The sequence below is a fragment of the Haliotis cracherodii genome, unplaced genomic scaffold, assembly GCF_022045235.1.
Source record: "Haliotis cracherodii isolate W230 unplaced genomic scaffold, xgHalCrac1.p SCAF_4, whole genome shotgun sequence".
NCBI classification, from domain to species: domain Eukaryota; kingdom Metazoa; phylum Mollusca; class Gastropoda; order Lepetellida; family Haliotidae; genus Haliotis; species Haliotis cracherodii.
The window spans coordinates 5,330,553-5,349,915 of NW_027266297.1; the positions used below are offsets into that span (position 1 = coordinate 5,330,553).

The 19,363-nt window shown below is 38.2% G+C and overlaps 1 protein-coding gene across 5 annotated transcripts in view; it reads right to left on the minus strand.

The window, feature by feature from the left end:
* Positions 1 to 485: 485 nt before the first annotated feature.
* Positions 486 to 19,363, minus strand: part of LOC139478215 (dual specificity protein phosphatase CDC14AB-like) — a 41,968-nt gene continuing 23,090 nt past the window's right edge. Inside the window, exons 8-16 of one of the 5 annotated variants that reach the window (XM_071260603.1) lie at positions 18,920 to 19,007; positions 16,021 to 16,251; positions 15,184 to 15,322; positions 13,583 to 13,757; positions 12,693 to 12,805; positions 10,558 to 10,752; positions 9,314 to 9,355; positions 6,579 to 6,741; positions 486 to 1,294 (exon numbers count right to left, since the gene is read on the minus strand). In XM_071260603.1, the coding sequence (XP_071116704.1) occupies positions 1,274 to 1,294; positions 6,579 to 6,741; positions 9,314 to 9,355; positions 10,558 to 10,752; positions 12,693 to 12,805; positions 13,583 to 13,757; positions 15,184 to 15,322; positions 16,021 to 16,251; positions 18,920 to 19,007 (1,167 nt within the window). In that variant the 3' untranslated portion in view covers positions 486 to 1,273. The remainder of the gene's footprint in view (positions 1,295 to 6,578; positions 6,742 to 9,313; positions 9,356 to 10,557; positions 10,753 to 12,692; positions 12,806 to 13,582; positions 13,758 to 15,183; positions 15,323 to 16,020; positions 16,252 to 18,919; positions 19,008 to 19,363) is intronic. The other 4 variants (XM_071260604.1, XM_071260602.1, XM_071260605.1 and 1 more) reach the window with 4 other exon arrangements.

Genomic DNA, 19,363 nt, shown 5'->3' on the forward strand with positions numbered 1-19,363 from the left:
TAATAAATATGGGTTAACATACAAAAATACAGTAACAAACCCAGTAGTCTGCTACAGTCGTATAATGAGGATTTGCTACTAAACAATTACCATGCATTATTTCCTACCTCCAACCTGCAAAAGTGGAATCCCTTTGTCAAACAAAACTACGACATGAGCAGAATGTTTACATTTCAAAATAGAAGCATTAATTTCATTTAGAATGAAACATGTTAAAAATGTCTACCTAAAACTTTTGGAATAAATAAATATTGAGCACTGCTCCTTTCAATATTTGTATAGGGATTGGTATATAAATCTGTATCTACAATACACCAACCAACAACAGGGGAAACGGCAAATTTTAACCATGTGAGTTAGACACATCAACATGATATAAAAGAACAGAATGTAACATGCAAACCTTAAAAGAGGCCATTATCACAGAATAACTCTGGTATAATCAAAACAGTCTAATATCTCGCCACCTAAACACCAAGATGCCAGAAATATTTATTTATCAATCACATATATATCCTTTAATGCAACCATCTATCACGACCATAAGATTAAAATCAGGATATTCAACACAAGATAGTGAACTTCTGACCACTCCATATTAAGACTTAAAATATACATGTCATTATGATCGTTAAAAGGGAAATGTGAACATAAAACAGACCTGTAAACAAATCTGTGGGAACAGTGTTGCTAAATGGGTGTAGTATTTCAATATTATGACATGCATAGATGATACAACAGTTAACGGAGTCTCCCAGTGATAAATACAAACTACTTCACTGGGTTTAATATAAAACCAATACACTCCCTATAGCATAGTTTCATATATAGATGAACAGAGTGACAATTTTATCTTTAAAAATGTTCATAGTAAATTAATTCTTCTTGTAACACATTAAAATAATAAGATAAAATATTCCTTGTGGGCCACGGTTACAATTGCAACTATGGTTATAGGATTGGTTAGATCTTAATGCATTTGTTTATTAATTAATATTAACAAAATATGTTTGCATACATGTTGGTTGTTGGTTCTTCTGTACATTTAACTGGTTTATTAACCTGCCATGCTTGACATGACAATATATATATATCTACACACATCTGAAGCAGGGCAGTATGTGACTAAGTGAATCCCCTATAAAAATAGAACTGTACACATTCTGAAATCCTCCAGCCAGGAAGTATGGACAATAATAACGTTGTGACTCTCAGTTGGTGGGCGTTGCCGGAACAGAGTGGTTGATATCATCGTAGATGGGAGGTCTTCACACTACGAGTATGAGGAACCGATCTGAAGGTAAAGAAGCACAAGTTAAACCTTCATTTACATTCAAGTAGTTGTTGAGAGAGAATGCACATTTTCAGCTTTAACATTTTCAACCTCATTTCAGCTACTTGCCAGTTCAGCATGTTCAACACATCATGTGCATTCTTAGAGTTTAATCCACCAGTTAATACTCTCAATAATCAGGCTATCATATTTCATGCTCAAGAGATTCTGAAAAAATAGCTAAATAAGACCAATGTCGATCTGATTCTGCTGACTGCGTCTTCAGGTTACACATTCATCCCATATTCCTGCAATTTGGTATAATTATTTCATTGCAGCTCAACATTAACAAACCATGATAATGAAAAACATGTATATACACAAATATTTTTCCCTTTAACAAAAACCCACATACATACAGTTTCTTGCATATCGACAACCTTACAGAATAAATGCTACATAAGACGAACCATGCACTTCTGCAAACATGAGGTATACATTTCTGGAATCTGCTAATTGTACACGTTGGAAACGAGTAGACAAGTCTACAGACGTCAAACCGACGACAGAGGACACGACAACACAGTCAAATCAAATCGGATCAAATTCCTTCATGACAATCTAGTCTATGGTTCAACTCTCTTCATGGCCAACACATCACAATAACATGCATCAGTTGGTTTACCTGATATGTCAGATGTCCACGTTATGAGAGGTGTTTTCATTCAATAATCTATGCATTATAGATGTTTCACTCAGTAATCTATGCATTATGGCTGTTTCACTCAATAATCTATGCATTATGGCAATATTACTCAGTAATCCATGCATTATGGCTGTTTCACTCAGTAATCTATGCATTATGGCTGCTTCACTCAGTAGACTATGCATTATGGCTGTTTCACTCAGTAATCTATGCATTACGGCTGTTTCACTCAGTAATCTATGCATTATGGCTGTTTCACTCAGTAATCTATGCATTATGACTTTTTCACTCAGTAACCTATGCATTATGGCTGTATTACTCAGTAATCTATGCATTATGACTGTTTCAATCAGTAATCAGTGCATTATGGCTGTATTACTCAGTAATCTATGCATTATGGCTGTTTCACTCAGTAGTCTATGCATTATGGCTGTTTCACTCAATAATCTATGCATTATGGCAATATTACTCAGTAATCTATGCATTATGGCTGTATTACTCAGTAACCTATGCATTATGGCTGTTTCACTCAGTAATCTATGCATTATGGCTGTTTCACTCAGTTATCTATGCATTATGGCTGTTTCACTCAGTAATCTATGCATTATGGCTGTTTCACTCAGTAATCTATGCATTATGGCTGTTTCACTCAGTAATCTATGCATTATGGCTGTTTCACTCAGTAAGCAATGCATTATGGCTGTATTACTCAGTAATCTATGCATTATGGCTGTTTCACTCAGTAATCTATGCATTATGGCTGTTTCACTCAGTAGTCTATGCATTATGGCTGTATTACTCAGTAATCTATGCATAATGGCTGTTTCATTCAGTAATTTATGCATTAGAGATGTTTCACTCAGAAAACTACGCATTGTTGCAGGTTCACTTACAAATCTAGGTATAATGGTTGCTTAAATTAGCAATCTATGCATTATGGCAGTTCCATTCAGTAATCTATGCATAATGGCTGTTTTGCGAAGAAATCTATGCATAATGGCTGCTTTGCAAAGAAATCTATGCATAATGGCTGCTTTGCAAAGAAATCGATGTATTGTTTGTTTCACTTTGCATTATGACTGTTTCACTGTGTAATCTATGCTTTATGACTGTTTTACTGTGTAATCTATGCATTATGACTGTTTTACAGTGTAATCTATGCATTATGACTGTTTCACTGTGTAATCTGTGCTTTATGACTGTTTCACTGTGTAATCTATGCTTTATGACTGTTTTACAGTGTAATCTATGCTTTATGACTGTTTCACTGTGTAATCTATGCTTTATGACTGTTTCACTGAGTAATCTATGCTTTATGACTGTTTCACTGTGTAATCTATGCTTTATGACTGTTTCACTGTGTAATCTATGCTTTATGACTGTTTCACTGTGTAATCTATGCATTATGACTGTTTCACTGTGTAATCTATGCTTTATGACTGTTTCACTGTGTAATCTATGCTTTATGACTGTTTCACTGTGTAATCTATGCTTTATGACTGTTTCACTGTGTAATCTATGCTTTATGACTGTTTCACTGTGTAATCTATGCTTTATGACTGTTTCACTGTGTAATCTATGCATTATGACTGTTTCACTGTGTAATCTATGCATTATGACTGTTTCACTGTGTAATCTATGCATTATGACTGTTTCACTGTGTAATCTATGCATTATGACTGTTGTACAGTGTAATCTATGCATTATGACTGTTTCACTGTGTAATCTATGCTTTATGACTGTTTCACTGTGTAATCTATGCTTTATGACTGTTTCACTGTGTAATCTATGCTTTATGACTGTTTCACTGTGTAATCTATGCTTTATGACTGTTTCACTGTGTAATCTATGCTTTATGACTGTTTCACTGTGTAATCTATGCATTATGACTGTTTCACTGTGTAATCTATGCATTATGACTGTTTCACTGTGTAATCTATGCATTATGACTGTTGTACAGTGTAATCTATGCATTATGACTGTTTCACTGTGTAATCTATGCTTTATGACTGTTTCACTGTGTAATCTATGCATTATGACTGTTTTACAGTGTAATCTATGCATTATGACTGTTTCACTGTGTAATCTATGCAGTATGACTGTTTTACAGCGTAATCTATGCATTATGACTGTTTCACTGTGTAATCTATGCATTATGACTGTTTCACTGTGTAATCTATGCTTGATGGATGTGAGGTGCCAAGTAATCACAACATCCTAGAAACACCCATCCTTGGTTACCCTGTGTATCAGATCTCCATTCTATTTTGATAAACACCCTGGACACATGGCTCCACAGCTTTGTTTTGAGTTTGAATGACATGATGCTATACATAGCCATCCTATTGCATCGCTCTATATTGATTGAAACAAGTCGTGTCTCAAAAACAACTGTGAATGCCTGACAGCACAAAGCCTTCCCTCCCACATGAAAATACACAGGAAATGATCTTTTCAAGCTAAAAGTTCACATGTAACAAGTTCACTTAAAATTGATTTGAGTAAATACATTGAGGACACAATTCTGATTGTAGAGCTACGCTGAAATATTATTCAGAATGTCATTTTGTTGATTTCACGTACAAGAGCAAGAGACATTTGCTCCAAGTGATAATTACCAAGTAAGTGATCAAAGTGATTTTACCAAGTGGATTGAACTATCGTTGATCTGGTAGTATGTATGTTGTAATAGCAGAGTTATTTCCCTTTAGCTGTGCCATCAATGCACCTATTACACTTGGTGAAACCAATGAGAACAGGTATGTGGCTGAGAAACCAAGAAACAAAACCAGGGCGAACCGGGATTCGAACCCACGATCCCAGGTTAGAAGGCTACACAGCGCATTTTATAAAGGAAACAGAAAGCTTGTGCCTTGAGGGCATAAAATACAATTATGAATTGTTATTCTACAGGTCAATATCACAAGGAAACAGACTGACAGGAAAAGAAACTACAGCTTTAGTTTTAGTTTTGAACATACCATTCACTGAAGCAGCTGAACTACTCTGTTACGGTTAAAACACCATCTGCATATCACCAATGATCAATATCCCCCCAAAATCCTCTACTATTATCATTACTGCAATGATTTAGTCAAGGACCTCAGAAACCCTGGAAAGCTAATATCTCCGCATCGTCGTTTATCCAGTGTATTGTATCTCCATTCTATTATGATAAATACCCTGGGCCTATCTCCTACCATAGCTTTGTATTGAGTCTGGTTTGAATGATACTAAAACTTAACAGTTGTCCGATCAAATAAACCATGGTTGTGTGAGGACAATCCTCCCTCTGTCTTCAATTTAAGGAAAAAATCTTTTCCAGCAAAAAGGTTATTGATAACATCTATTGTTCCGACTACATATACTGAGAGTTCGCTTCTAGGAGGCCACAGTATTGATTATTGAATGCAGATCTATGTTAAACTCTGTTTCAAAAGAGTCATTCTCAGTTGCTGTTTTCTAGCTCATGATCAAGTTAAACCCTGTCCTAATATACTAGTAAGAGAGATGGAAACGGTGACTTCCGAAACGAAGTGGCAAATTAGTCGAGCATATTTAACATAGTAGAGGTGAAATAAGGCGACCAGTGCTAGCAGCGTTAGAAATTGGCACTAGTCCTGTAGTCCTTGCCAATCTGCCCAATAGTTATGGTATCATAAGGACTAGTAGAAATTTGACATTCTTAAGGGGTTTGCTATATGTGATCATCATAAGGGATATTGGACGAAAAATGTTAGTGTCTTCCGCTGGCTAGCCTACAAAGATACCATGCCACAGTTTCATATGGATACCCAACAGAGTGCCAGGCAGGGTAACAGCAAGTACCATCTTTTGGTTTTGGGGATCAAACTACCAATCTTAAGTTCTCTGAGCAGATGTTCTTCCCACTTCCCCAAGATGTTATCATAATAACAAGGACACAACAAACACTGGATTATCAACGATGCATGACCCAAACAAGGATTATTTGCAGCCTTCTGAATGATATGACAATAATGACAGGTGATGCTCCACAGTTGTTCTTCCCAACTAGTAGGAATTTACTAATAATCAACTACACCTCTTCCATGTTTAGCATATTAACCACACCAGTCATTGTTCTGAAGTCTCCCATGCGTCAAGTACAGAAATATAAATTTTGTGATATCTGCATCAGTATTCTTGAATAGTTCACTAGTTGCCATTTTGGATACTATCTGAGTGACGGTGAAGGTTCATTTTAACAGGACAGGTGAAGTGATATAGATTATCTGGTGACAACATGTCTTTGTCATTTGTCCTGCAGAATCATGGCTAGAACATAGTCCTCATAAACCTAGAATTCACTGAAATAATTTTGAATTATCTCCTAAAATGCTATAGCTATGGTTAGGGTGGAAAGCATTGAGCCGTTTTGTTAAGGCGATAAGACTAAAGACTATTTTTTTTTTATAACGTGATAACCATAAAATACTAAAAACTAACTGAATTGACAAATAAAAACTAACTTATTTTCATTTAATGAATTCAACAATTGTGTTGTGCTCAGTTTCGTTGTGTGTCTGACAGAGTGAAAAATGAGTGGACTTGACAGGAGTAGAGAAGAGTTAGACTTACTGTATAGTTGGAGCGTAAGTGATATTTGTAGGGCCAGGAACTGTTGATATCAGCTGTGGTTTTATAAATATCCCTCGAACTAGAATACAGGTTGCTTTTATTGTCCAAACTCTTATTATCATGGTAGTCTGATTCTAAATCAAGGCTACGCCTAGTCCAGCTGCTAGATGAGACAAAAAGAAAGGACAAGGTCAGACATGTTGAAAACGTTCATTTAACGATCAAAGTGTGATCGAGTCATGCCACACAACAACATCTACATCTACTCTAGCATCCAATATAAGGTGTCACTCGTCACTTCACATGCAAAGCTAGGCCACTCATGCCATGGTTAGTTTCATAATTAAGAATCATGGTCAATCTTTACTGTTATTAGTAGGTATGTGAATATCAGTATTATATTCCCTTCACCACTTCAGATATTATTATTACTCCTTACATTCAATGTAAAATAAGTGAGACACTCAAAGTAAGACATGATTTGAAAATCATGAAGCTAACACCAACTCGACTTATTTTGGCAGTGAGAACAGTGTGAGACAGCTAGACTGCAAACATGCAGCAACATTGACTGAATTGATGACATTCTCATTCAAATCTGGTCTTAGTTCTCGCTACCGCTAAACAAAGATATGAGGACATACCATTACAGATCACATCAGAACGACCATTCGCTAACTTTAACTGACCAATGAAATTACTAACCCGTCAACATTAGCTAATCAGAAAGCAGTTTTCTCGGGTTATACGGCACTAGTTTTAAATTGGCAACTTCCATTCTAGACTACTTTTGGAAAAATATTTTGAAACAGTTCTCGATTTGAAAACTGAAGAAAAAAACATTCTGGAAAGTCCAATAGATGGCCAAGATTGTATGGCAGTACCTCTCAAGGGGCAATGCTAAGTGTCTTCCATTTAAATGTTTATCCTATTTAAACAAGAGATAGGTAATGATTTTGACGAAATCTTACAGCCCGTAACTGTCACTCAGAATACCCTGTTTTCACCAATTTGAGGTTGCATGATTAGAAAACACATTCCGACTGTCACTTTTCTGGTCTGGTAAGCGACGCTATGATTGGTCAGATGAAAGGTCGTTCTGATGTCCTCAGATCTTTGTTTGCGATAGTGAGAACAAAAATCTAATTTCAATGAGACTGAACTGAAGCAGGCCACAACAACCTGCTGACAACACTGGTGCACCTTAGAACCAAGTAAAGGGAAATGTGCACACAACAGTCACTAACGTTATCGCTGGTTACTTCAACTTGATATGTTTATTTATCACTGATTCGTGAATGATGTCCATGCTACCAGTGGGTAATTTACCATTAACAGTTCAATCATAACATGTAGATAGTCAAAACGAAAAACTATTTTTACTAAAACTTATAGAGTCATACCTCAAAAAATAATACTGAAGAAAATACTAGGAATGTTCTGGTCTTAAAAATAATTTACTATTGAAGGTTCACATCCCTACTAAAATCAGAGAGTAAAATTCAACTTGAGTGAGTGAGTGAGTTGGGTTTAACGCCGCTTTTAACAGTATTCCAGTTATATCACGGCGTGTCAGCTTAATGTGGGAGGAAAGCCCGAAGTGATGCAGGTCTAAGACGTTTACCACTTCGGTGAAACCCACGAGCACGGGTATGGTGCTGACAAACCTAGAAACATAATTGGGGCGAACCGGGATTCGAACCCACAATCATAGGTTTCCTGGTGTGCCCAAGGGACGCAACTCTGCACAGCGAATCGCGGCGCCTTAGACGACTGGGCCACCCGTGCCCCCAAAATTCAACTTGAAAACATGATGACCCCTGTCCATGTACAGCAGCAAGGACATCTCACTACAAAGTATTATTTTTAGTGCATAGATTATCAAAAGTATAACGCATGTAGGCCGTGCAAATAGAGGAGCACATACATCATAAACACGATAACTGTACCAGAACCAAATGGGAAGACAGACCACAAAATGTCAATAAAACAAAGATGCTAGTAACCATGGTAATGGGTGAATGAAATGGAACAAAATGAAGATGGAACATTATCTTGTGTTGTCATGCAAGGAGAAAAATAGCATTCAATAGTTAACACTGTAAGACATCAATGTGACTACAATGAAGTACCAACAATGACTTAATATGCACTAATGCATAGTGGGTGTCACACAACTGCACTGTGGGTACCTTCGCTGCTCAAAATCGAAGTGTTTTTGTCACATTCTACTTACTTCTAAATCAGTTTATGTAACCTCTGTGCCAAAATCTTTTGAGTCTACAAGCACGAACTTGTACATTCTGTTCGTGCATGGCTTATCACTGACCAACTCAAATCACAGTTGACTCTGTGAAATGGTAGTGGAAGACCTAAAGCCAGTGTTGTCCAAGGACTGTGTAATGCTTTTAACCATTTTAAGGAGATGAAGTTTTGTGCTGAGAATGGATGCTTTAGTGAGCTTCTGACGTTGGAGCAGCAAGGGTACCCAGATACAAATAAATAAAACACTTGGGACAAATTTGAATGGAAGATTATGACAGTTAAAAAAACATGAATAATGCACCACAAGGGGGATATAAAACCAATGTGAGCAATAAAACTTAGTGAACTAAATAGTTGATAAAATAACAATATCAAATGAGGAGGTACTGATAAAAGCAGGCAGTAAGTGTCGCCCAGGTCAAGGCGACCCAGGTGACAGGAAGCTGTACCACAGCACAATGCCCGCCTACCTAGACTGAATGGTTTTCCTCAAACAATACTGCTGATGTTTTCTACAAGAAAACAGGCACTTGTGTCAGTATGAAGGAGATAAATCAGCATTCAGTGAATCGTTAACTGGACTAAACGTTAAAGTGACATCTAATGTTATCTTGATGCCTCTGATTTGGGCATAAGCATAAAATGTTATCTGACAAGTGAATCAAAACATATTTCATATATCCAGCAGCAATTATATAAAACATATACTTTCCCAAAACATAGTTTTCCCTTATTCATACTGAATGACACATCTGGCATCTTCTCCAATAATAGATTTAGCCTGTCGAGCCAGACTTCATTGGGAAGAGATAGGACTTCTACTTAAATCAAATCAAACTGAGCTGTCTATCACTGGATCTGAGGTTATTCCTCCCATGTCAGCCTACCATCTCCCATGCACACTGTAGAAATATGTCACCTGTCCCTGCAACAGATGGGGTCATACGCTGATCTTTCCAACATTATATTTCCAAATGTTCCTGAGTGAGTGAGTGAGTTTGGTTCTATGCCGCTTTTAGTAATATTCCAGCAATATCACGGCGCAGGACACCAGAAATGGGCTTCACACATTGTACCCATGTCGGGAATCGAACCCAGGTCTTCGGCGTGAAATGCAAACGCTTTAACCACTCGGCTACCCGACCGCCCCCCAATGTTCCTGAGAACTTCCTCCTGTTCCAGAGCATGCAGCATCACCAACTTGGGGCTCATATGATCCTTGTAGACCCACTCTACTCTACTTGATATATATATATATATTTTCTATTCCAAAATATAATCAAACAGTTATGTCTTTCTGTTGTTTCATGCTGCTTTCGGTAATATTCCAGTTATGCCTGTAAAAGATCGAGTCCATGCCAGAAACACTAGTGCTTGACATGATAAGTGAAGTCATCAGCTGCTGGGGTATGACTAAACTATCATTTCCTAGTAAGGAAGAAAATTATTTTGACCAAATCGTTATTGAGTATCATTAGTGTTGCAATGTGTTATGTGATTAGATCCAGGTTGAATGTCCAAGAGAGCACACATAGACTGAATAAACACACTGAAAGGAGGGCGGTTATGATATTCTGTTGGAGCAAACTCTATGATGATCTCTATGGGGCGTGACAGGAGACATTTCTGAGCATTGTGCATGGGAGTGGGTAGGGGTGCTGATGTCCAGCAGGGAGCAGAGTTAGGATGCATACTGGCGACAGCAGATACATACCTCTTGGCACTTGATAGTGAACTTCCCGTCAGGCGGGTACTTCGCTTGGTGGAGGCGTTAGCATGGTTGTTTGCAAGCACAGCTGAGGAAACCTTGGAGGATTTCAAAGGGGACATAACTCCCTGAGCACTCTTAGATCCTGCCATGCGCAGAGGTTGTGTTGTCGACCTCTTGTGAACTTTGCCATCATCGATGCTGAGGGAGAGAGGGGTGGTATGGGTAAAGGTGCAGTGCGCAGGTTGCATGTGGCTTGTTGTGGGTAGAGGAATATTAAACACGCTCACACACACTTTCATAGGCTACTACATCCAAAATCTCAACTCTCAAACAGTGTCTGAAGTAACTTTTACTCCCAGCAAGCCAGGAGGGTTAGTGCATAGTAAATGGAACTAGGCCTTCTTGAAAGTTGCAGGCCCACATTTGTAAATAGATGCTAGAGTAGATGAACTGATAATCATTATCATTTTTTTCACATTAGCTCTGCTCGATACCTCTACATTTACAGCTTTAAAATCACAAAGGTATCTCCTTCTCTCAGTAAGTTATTCACATATATGTCCGATTCATAATTTTCAATGAAATTGGATGAAATTTACCACTAGACAGTCAGGCAGGTGGGAATAAATTTCACCTATCCCGACTTAATGTTACCAGCCACAGGATAGAGGGCAGGCAGCTATTTCGGACACTGTTCACACATGCAGGCTTCTTGCAGTCACTCGGTACACAAATTCATGTCATTCAGTGAAGAACAGTTTTGCAACATATGTCAGGAATATTGCTGTAGCATAATTTGGAGATAAATGGGAGAGAAAAGCCAAACTTCCTTACTTGCAAAATTATTCAGATCTGTACAAGAAAAGGTTTGAGTTATAGTGTTGTACAGGGCAGTCAGAACATGACAGCCACCACAGCAGCCATTAAGTGATCAACTACTGATCAGGCAAACCAATGATTGATCACATGAGCATCTATCTATGCCATGTGGCCACTACGTATTACTATCTCATACACTGTAGGATAATGACCACTAACTTATTAGCCAGAACAAGCAAGCAGTGAACTGGGAAACTATTGTATTCCCGAATCTACAACTCATCATTAATCATTATAAAAAAACAAATCCCAAGAAAACATTGAAGATCTCCACATGCAATTTTAGCAAACAGTAGTCATGACACTTTCTTATAATTTCTGCATATCAAACAATTTATTTTCTGTTCCTGGGTCCAATCAACATCTTTGAAAGACAAAAGGTCACCCATCAATCCCCAACAGCCCACTTTTTAAAAAAGAGGAAGAAGAAAAGTAAATACCCAAATACCCTTCTCCCTCAACAACCAGACAAGACTGTACTTAGGAAATGAATGCAATCTCATTATAATTCAATCTTAGTTCTCACTATCGCTATACAAAGATCTGAAGACATCCCATTATGGGTCACGTCAGACCGACCTTTCGCGAACTCTGACCGACCACTGAAAAGACTAACAAGAGTCGACATCAGCCAATTAGGAAGCAGTTTTCTCGAGCTTTACGGCACTCGTTTCACTTTCATTTCAGACTACATTTGAAAAGTATGTTGACACAGTTCTCGATTAAAATTTTGAAAACTGAACAAACGAACATTCCGGAATTTCTAATATATGGTTGAGATTGTATGGCAGTGCTTCCCACATACTGTGCAACCCCTCCTCCGATCAAATGTTTATCCCACAGACAATTTTGGCGGAATCAGTCATACAGATCGTAACTGTCATTCGGAATAACCTGTGTTAACGTTTTCGAAGTTGCATGATGAGACAACATATCCTGACTGTCACTTTCAAGATCTGGTAAGCGACGCTTTGATTGGTTGGATGAAAGGTCGTTCAGACATGACCCGTAATGGGATGTCATCAGATCTTTGTTTAGCGGCAGCGAGAACTCAGATCTGACCTTAATGAGATTGGAAAGGAATGTAATTTTCAGTAGGCTTATCTCCTCTTTCAGAAATCCTTTACATTAGCAGCCATTAGAACAGGTGTCACATAGTTCCTAAAACATATTGCTTAAAATCAGTTCATCCCTGCCAACTCAGCCTAGTAATAAAGTCATATTAGGGTTACAGAGGGCTAGACTGATGGTGTACGCACCCAAGTGCTCCAGTAGTGGCTGATCGAGGATGCCTTCTCTGCATCTTCAGCTGGTTCAGTTTGTCTCCTTGTGTCTCGATGGCACTACTCCTTGTCACGGGCCCAGAATAGATCTGATGACGAAAAGGTTTCAGTTGGATCCACTTGATATGTAAATAATATGCATTAGCAAATACCACAGATACAAACACTTGCTGAAGGACAGCAAATTAAACATACCTCATGTTAAAACATTTCTAGGTCAAGGCTAAAAATGATGGGCTTGTGTTAATTTCTTTACTACCCCTATCATGAAGAACTGCCATGCCTTAACTGTTTTCAACAAATGATGTGTCAAGAACCTACCAGTTCTTATAACCATAACGCTTAAGAAGTCGGGAAGGGGACGGTCACTTTTTTGTTCCCCATTATGTCACTCCAGATTTATCATTTCAATGAACTTTTAAAACGTAATTTGACAAAATCATTAACATCTTATCACTGCTGATGTCAGTTTAAATGTGTTTTTTATTATCAAGGACCTGTTGTTGAGTACAACAAATCAGTGGCTGACGGCATAACCATTGATGGTTGTTTGTTTTTTCTTTAACGCCGCACTCAGCCATATTCCAGCTCTACGACGTCTATCTGTAAATAATCAAGTCTGGACCAGACAATCCAGTGATTGAGATCATGAGCACTGATCCATGCAATTGGGATATGATGACATGCATCAATCAAGTCAGTGAGCCTGACCACCCGATCCCGCCTCTTACGACAAGCATAGTCGCATCTTATGACAAGCATGGGTTGCTGAAGACCTATTCTATTCCAGATCTTCACAGTTATCAGGGTATGATGACACACATATTATGTAGAGAAATGAAAAAACATAATTATGAATATCTTACGTTATCCTCATCATGATATTTGCCATAGCTGTATTTGTCGGAGTCCAGGGCATCTTGTATACACATGTCATCCACACCCGTCAGGATCTTTGACACGCCCCCATACCGCTCACGACTTCTTTCTTTCTGTTTGGCTCGGAATAGATCTCCTTGCATCCATAACCAAGCCTGTTTCCTAATAATATATACGTGGGTAGTCAGCAGAGCTACAGATAAGCAGTTTATTTGAGTAAAATACCTCCCCAAAATATTCAAAACCCAATTACTTTCAATTAACTTGCGTACAGAAACACATGCATTAAATGAAAAACTCAAATGTAAAAAAAAGGCACGTGTAAATACCCAATGAAGCTTTTTCAGCATGTGTACAAAGGAGCTAATTTCCGAAACACAATTATGAGCTAATTTACTTTCCAAGTCAAGCCTATATATTTACAACAGTTATATCCATCTAAAACATTATTTATTTTTTTTTAAATCTTAAAATGTTCACTAATTTTGGCAAAAACTTATAGAGTGATGAATAGATGAGTGAAAAAATATTGGTTACCCAATGAAAAATGTAATAACATAATTAAAATAGAAACCCTAGAGAAAAAAATAAATTGCTCAAAGAGTTATCTGGAGACAGGCACTTGTGTTGCAATTGTATGGTGAATTCCGGGTACAAACCACATCAGGATCAACAGGGATTACAGATCATTTTATTCAAACTCACATAATGGTGAACAAAAACCATTTCAGAACTACTTTTGTGATAACTTGATATATATCAACCTTGGAACACAGCATTCAAGCAGTGGTCAAGAACTTTACAATTTCAACATTTCAATTTTGATGACCCTTCACTTAAAGTGTTACTTATTCTACTTCATTTTTAAAAAAGAGAATGTTTAAATACAAGATCTAAATAAACACTAAACATTTACAAATTGTGTAAATGTATTACCAACTAACTTTCCAATTTGGTGATATATTATACGACTACAGTGCACTGCACAACAAGACTTTCTAAATAACAAAATGCATCCCTCCATACAAATAAAGCTGTATCAGTGCTTGGAAAGTAGTGACCAGTATCAACAGCTACCTGTGTCATGAATCTCTCATGAACAACCAAGGAGTTAAGTTAAATTTTACATCGCATCGGCAATGAACAACCAAGGATCTAAACATCCGTAAGAGTTAAGAAAGGGTAAAAAAAATAATAGTTTTGGTTCTCAGGCGCCGCATGCATCATCAGAAAGTCTGCTGCATGTTTTGATTTTGTTTCAATTTTCAAAAAAAAAAATAATCCTAATACTTAAAAACAATGCGATCCCATATAAAACACAGTTACTTCCCTTTACATGCGCACTGCTTTACTGTGTATCTCATGTTATGGTAATGGTGGCAATAGGAGTTTATATGCTTGTTGATGTAGGGAGGCCCTTTCAATGTTTATTTGGTTACATTCTAGTTTGAACAACCCAAAAAAAAAAAAAAAAAAAAAAAAAAAAAAAAAAAATGCCATCCTGCACTATATTTTCAAAAGTCATTGCCTGAGAACCAATTCTCTTATTTTTTTCAAGCTTAACAGGTGCTTGAAACTAAGGACTCACTCTTCTAGGAAGTTCTGCTGCGGCCCGATGACGGACCCAGGCCGCGATATCCTGTTCCAGCCAATGGCCTCCGCCGCTGTGAACTTGTAGTGCTTCATCATGTAGCAACATATCAACGAACCCGTCCGCCCCAGGCCAGCTGCAACATCATGGGGAGGGAGTGATGGGGGTGGTGATGCAGCCAGCAATGTAACAACCATCATCACAGTCTGCATGCACTATGTATTGGTGGTGGGACGATACACCGATGTATCGCGATTGTTTACTTCTCGATACAAGTAAATGTTTGATTTAATAACTGTTCCACTAAACACTAATCAGCAGAGCAAGTTAAAAGTGAAAACATAACTATTTTCATTTGTTGTGCCATACTTCTCACTGCCAACTGTAAATCATCAGTGTGCCAGTGCACCACAGATAAGAGAAAATGCAAGTATCGTGATACATATCGGAGTTGGTGTATCGTCCCACCCTTACTATGTATACTTGACATTTCAAGTTAGAATTATCTAAAAAGAAGCTGCACATACTTTTACTGTAACTAGACAAATAGTGAACCATCTTTCTTGAAGTAAGGGTTTTAGCCCTGAATATCAACAGAATATGAATAAGATGACTCAAAAGCATTTAAAGTGTTGTCAGATGACAACTAACAATAGCTTTAATGTGAGGTATGTTTAAAATACGAACGGGTTCCAAATGCATGGGGTATTGTGTGGTGTGTGTGGACCATATATCGTAGACTGTCCACAATTATTGATAAAGGCTTCACATATGTATCAGTGAAATCTAACTTTATATTATTCTATACAGAACACAGCAAAACATGTAGGCTACCTTTACAATGTACTGCAATACCCCCATCAGTGTTCTCAGACAACTCAAGGAACTGTCTGACGATGCTGTCGCTTGGAACGCTGCCATCGATGAAGAAAAGATCGTAGTGATCAAAGCCAGCATCTGTGAAGCGTCTGGCATCATAGATCTTCTTATTGAGCCGAACTATCGTTGTCACGTTGTGTTTCCGAAAGTAAGGGAAGTATGCTTCAGGTGCATGCAAAGGGTAACCTGAAAAGAGTAAAAAATAGTGTCTTGTCTAAAGAACTAAGGATGAAAGTTCAATAAATAAATCAAACATTATTTTAATTAGTTTTAGAATCAGGCGACAATTCCTTGCTTTCATTGTTAATCATGGTAATGCCTTTGTTGCATCTGGATCCCGAACCTTATAATGTTATATATTACTCAAAAGAAGTTAAGCACTACCTGATTCTTTCATATTACTATGGCTTATCTGCCACAGCATTACAGATTAACTATAGTAATATGAAAGAATAGGATGGTTCTTTTGAGCAGTATATATTATAATTCCCTACGATGAAGATGTTGAATACCTGGCATATTACCATACAGTCCTAATCAACTCCATAACAATTGGCAAATTAAAACACATCTTATAATGTCAGATATTGAATAAACAAAGATGTAACACCTTATAACTTCAAAATTTACACAAAGAAACAATAGCACTGGTCGGTAAATCAAAATATAATAGAATAAGGAAACCAAATTATATAAAAGCATGGTCAATATACTCAATGCAAAACCGAGCTGGCAACTTATGACACAACTTAAAAACATGCAAAACATGAATATGGCCAAAACAAGATCATATAGCAAAGGCATACATGCTTTAGGCTTCTGGTTAGTTTCAGAGATGGCATAAGCAAGGCATTCATGGGAAAAGCAAGGCATTCATGGGAAAAGCAAAGAGGAGGACAAAGCAAAGGAAGAGGATTGCCCGGATTAAAGCATACCATGATGGCTTGTCCCGTTACCCTCCAACCCACAAACAATGAACTCTGTCCCGTTATCCTCCTACTCACAATGATCTCCCCTTCCCGTTACCCTCCCACTCACAATGAACTCTGGTCTGTTACCCTCCTTCCCACAAAGAATGAACTCTGTCCCGTTACCCTCCTTCTCACAAACAATGAACACCGTCCTGTTACCCTCCTACTCACAAACAATGAACACTCTCCCGTTACCCTCCTACTCACAAACAATGAACACCGTCCTGTTACCCTCCCACTCACAAACAATGAACACTGTCCCGTTACCCTCCTACTCACAAACAATGAACACCATCCCGTTACCCTCCTACTCACAAACAATGAACACTGTCCCGTTACCCTCCTACTCACAAACAATGAACACCATCCTGTTACCCTCCTACTCACAAACAATGAACACTGTCCCGTTACCCTCCTACTCACAAACAATGAACACCATCCTGTTACCCTCCTACTCACAAACAATGAACACCATCCCGTTACCTTCCTACTCACAAACAATGAACACTGTCCCATTACCCTCCTACTCACAAACAATGAACACTGTCCCATTACCCTCCTACTCACAAACAATGAACACCATCCTGTTACCCTCCTACTCACAATGATCTCCCCGTCCCGTTACCCTCCCACTCACAATGAACTCCGTCCTGTTACCCTCCTACTTGCAATGAACTCCGTCCTGTTACCCTCCTTCCCACAAAGAATGAACTCCGTCCTGTTACCCTCCTTCCCACAAAGAATGAACTCCGTCCCGTTACTCTTCTACTCACAATTAATGAGCTCTCTGTCCCATTATCCTCCTACTTGCAATGAACTCCATCCCGTTACCCTCCTACTCACAAAGAATTAACTTCCCGTCCCGTTACCCTCCTACTCACAAACAATGAACACGTCCCTTTACCCTCCTACACACAAACAATGAACCCCATCCTGTTACCCTCCTACTCATAAACAATGAACACTGTCCTGTTACCCTCCTACTCACAAACAATGAACTCCCTGTCCCTTTAACCTCCTACTCACTAAGAATGAACTCCCTGTCACGTTACCCTCCTACCCCTGAACCCTGAAATCCCTGGGATGTGACACGTTACACACATGCTGGTAACAAACCTCTTTCATGATGATGTAGATGGTAGTTATCTTGTTACAAATGGCTCATGAGATGATGGCTAAATCATGCCTTCATTCACCCTTTGATGAAGAGCTTGTTTACATTTTTACTATTTCTTCACATAATTAATACCACTGTTCTGTCTTCGAAACATAGGAAATAGAGAGGACACATTTCTAATCAGTTCTGTAACATTAGCTTGATAAGAGGGTGTGGTCACCATCAAATAGATCCTTGTTCCATAACGTTTGTGTTTAGTAATGTTAATAATTTTGTATGCAACGTCACACTTAAATATAAATAATGGGTTGATGAGTGATTGAATGCTGTTATAAGATCTACAGCAAGCAACATTATTGAAAGAAATTCAAAACAAATTAATCCTTAAAATCAATTGAACATTGAAGACATATGCCTCTAACAAATCAAAATATGAGTACTATCCTTAAGAGCAAATGCTTTGCTAAAGGGAAGTAACTCTTCCAGGATTAACTAGACAATCACTGTTGATAAACCCAAAAACTTTCTTGTCCAAGGGTGGTTATTTACCTAGAAATCTATGATTCGTCAACATCAAAATGAAGGATGATCTGCCTTATTCCTCATGCCTTGCACATTATTCCATCAAATTACAAACAATACATGTATACATATCAATGATGAAAACATGAAACATGCTCAACCAAACGAAGAAAATAAAAAAAACACTTCCAAAAATTAAAATACACTACCATCACTAGTGTTATCTACACGCTGTCAACCATACCATAATCTAGACGACTCTTTGGATGCGGTCCGCTAAACGCGAGGAACTTGCCAGGAACGATCCAGTTAAGGTCGCCGTTTTCTACCCGCTGGATGGGGGAAGGAGAGTGAGACAAGACGAGGATTAGTGCGTGGCTGGACACAGCCCGGCAGGGGCGGGATCACACATGAATACGAGCTATGTCTGGCCCTTCTACATCCTGGTTAGTAAAGACATGCATCAACATCTCAAGGTGCATAGGTCAGTGGACCATCATTAGTTGACATGCATCAAAACCATTCCTGTTTTTCAGAGAACATGGATCTCTGTCCCACCACGACATCTCAGCTGTCTGCGCCTTTACTTTAACCAAGTTTCTTTCAGGAGTAAATTGTATTGTCATGATTCACTAGTACAAGGTATTAAAGCATCATATTTCCCCAACAATATTCAGTGTACCTACAG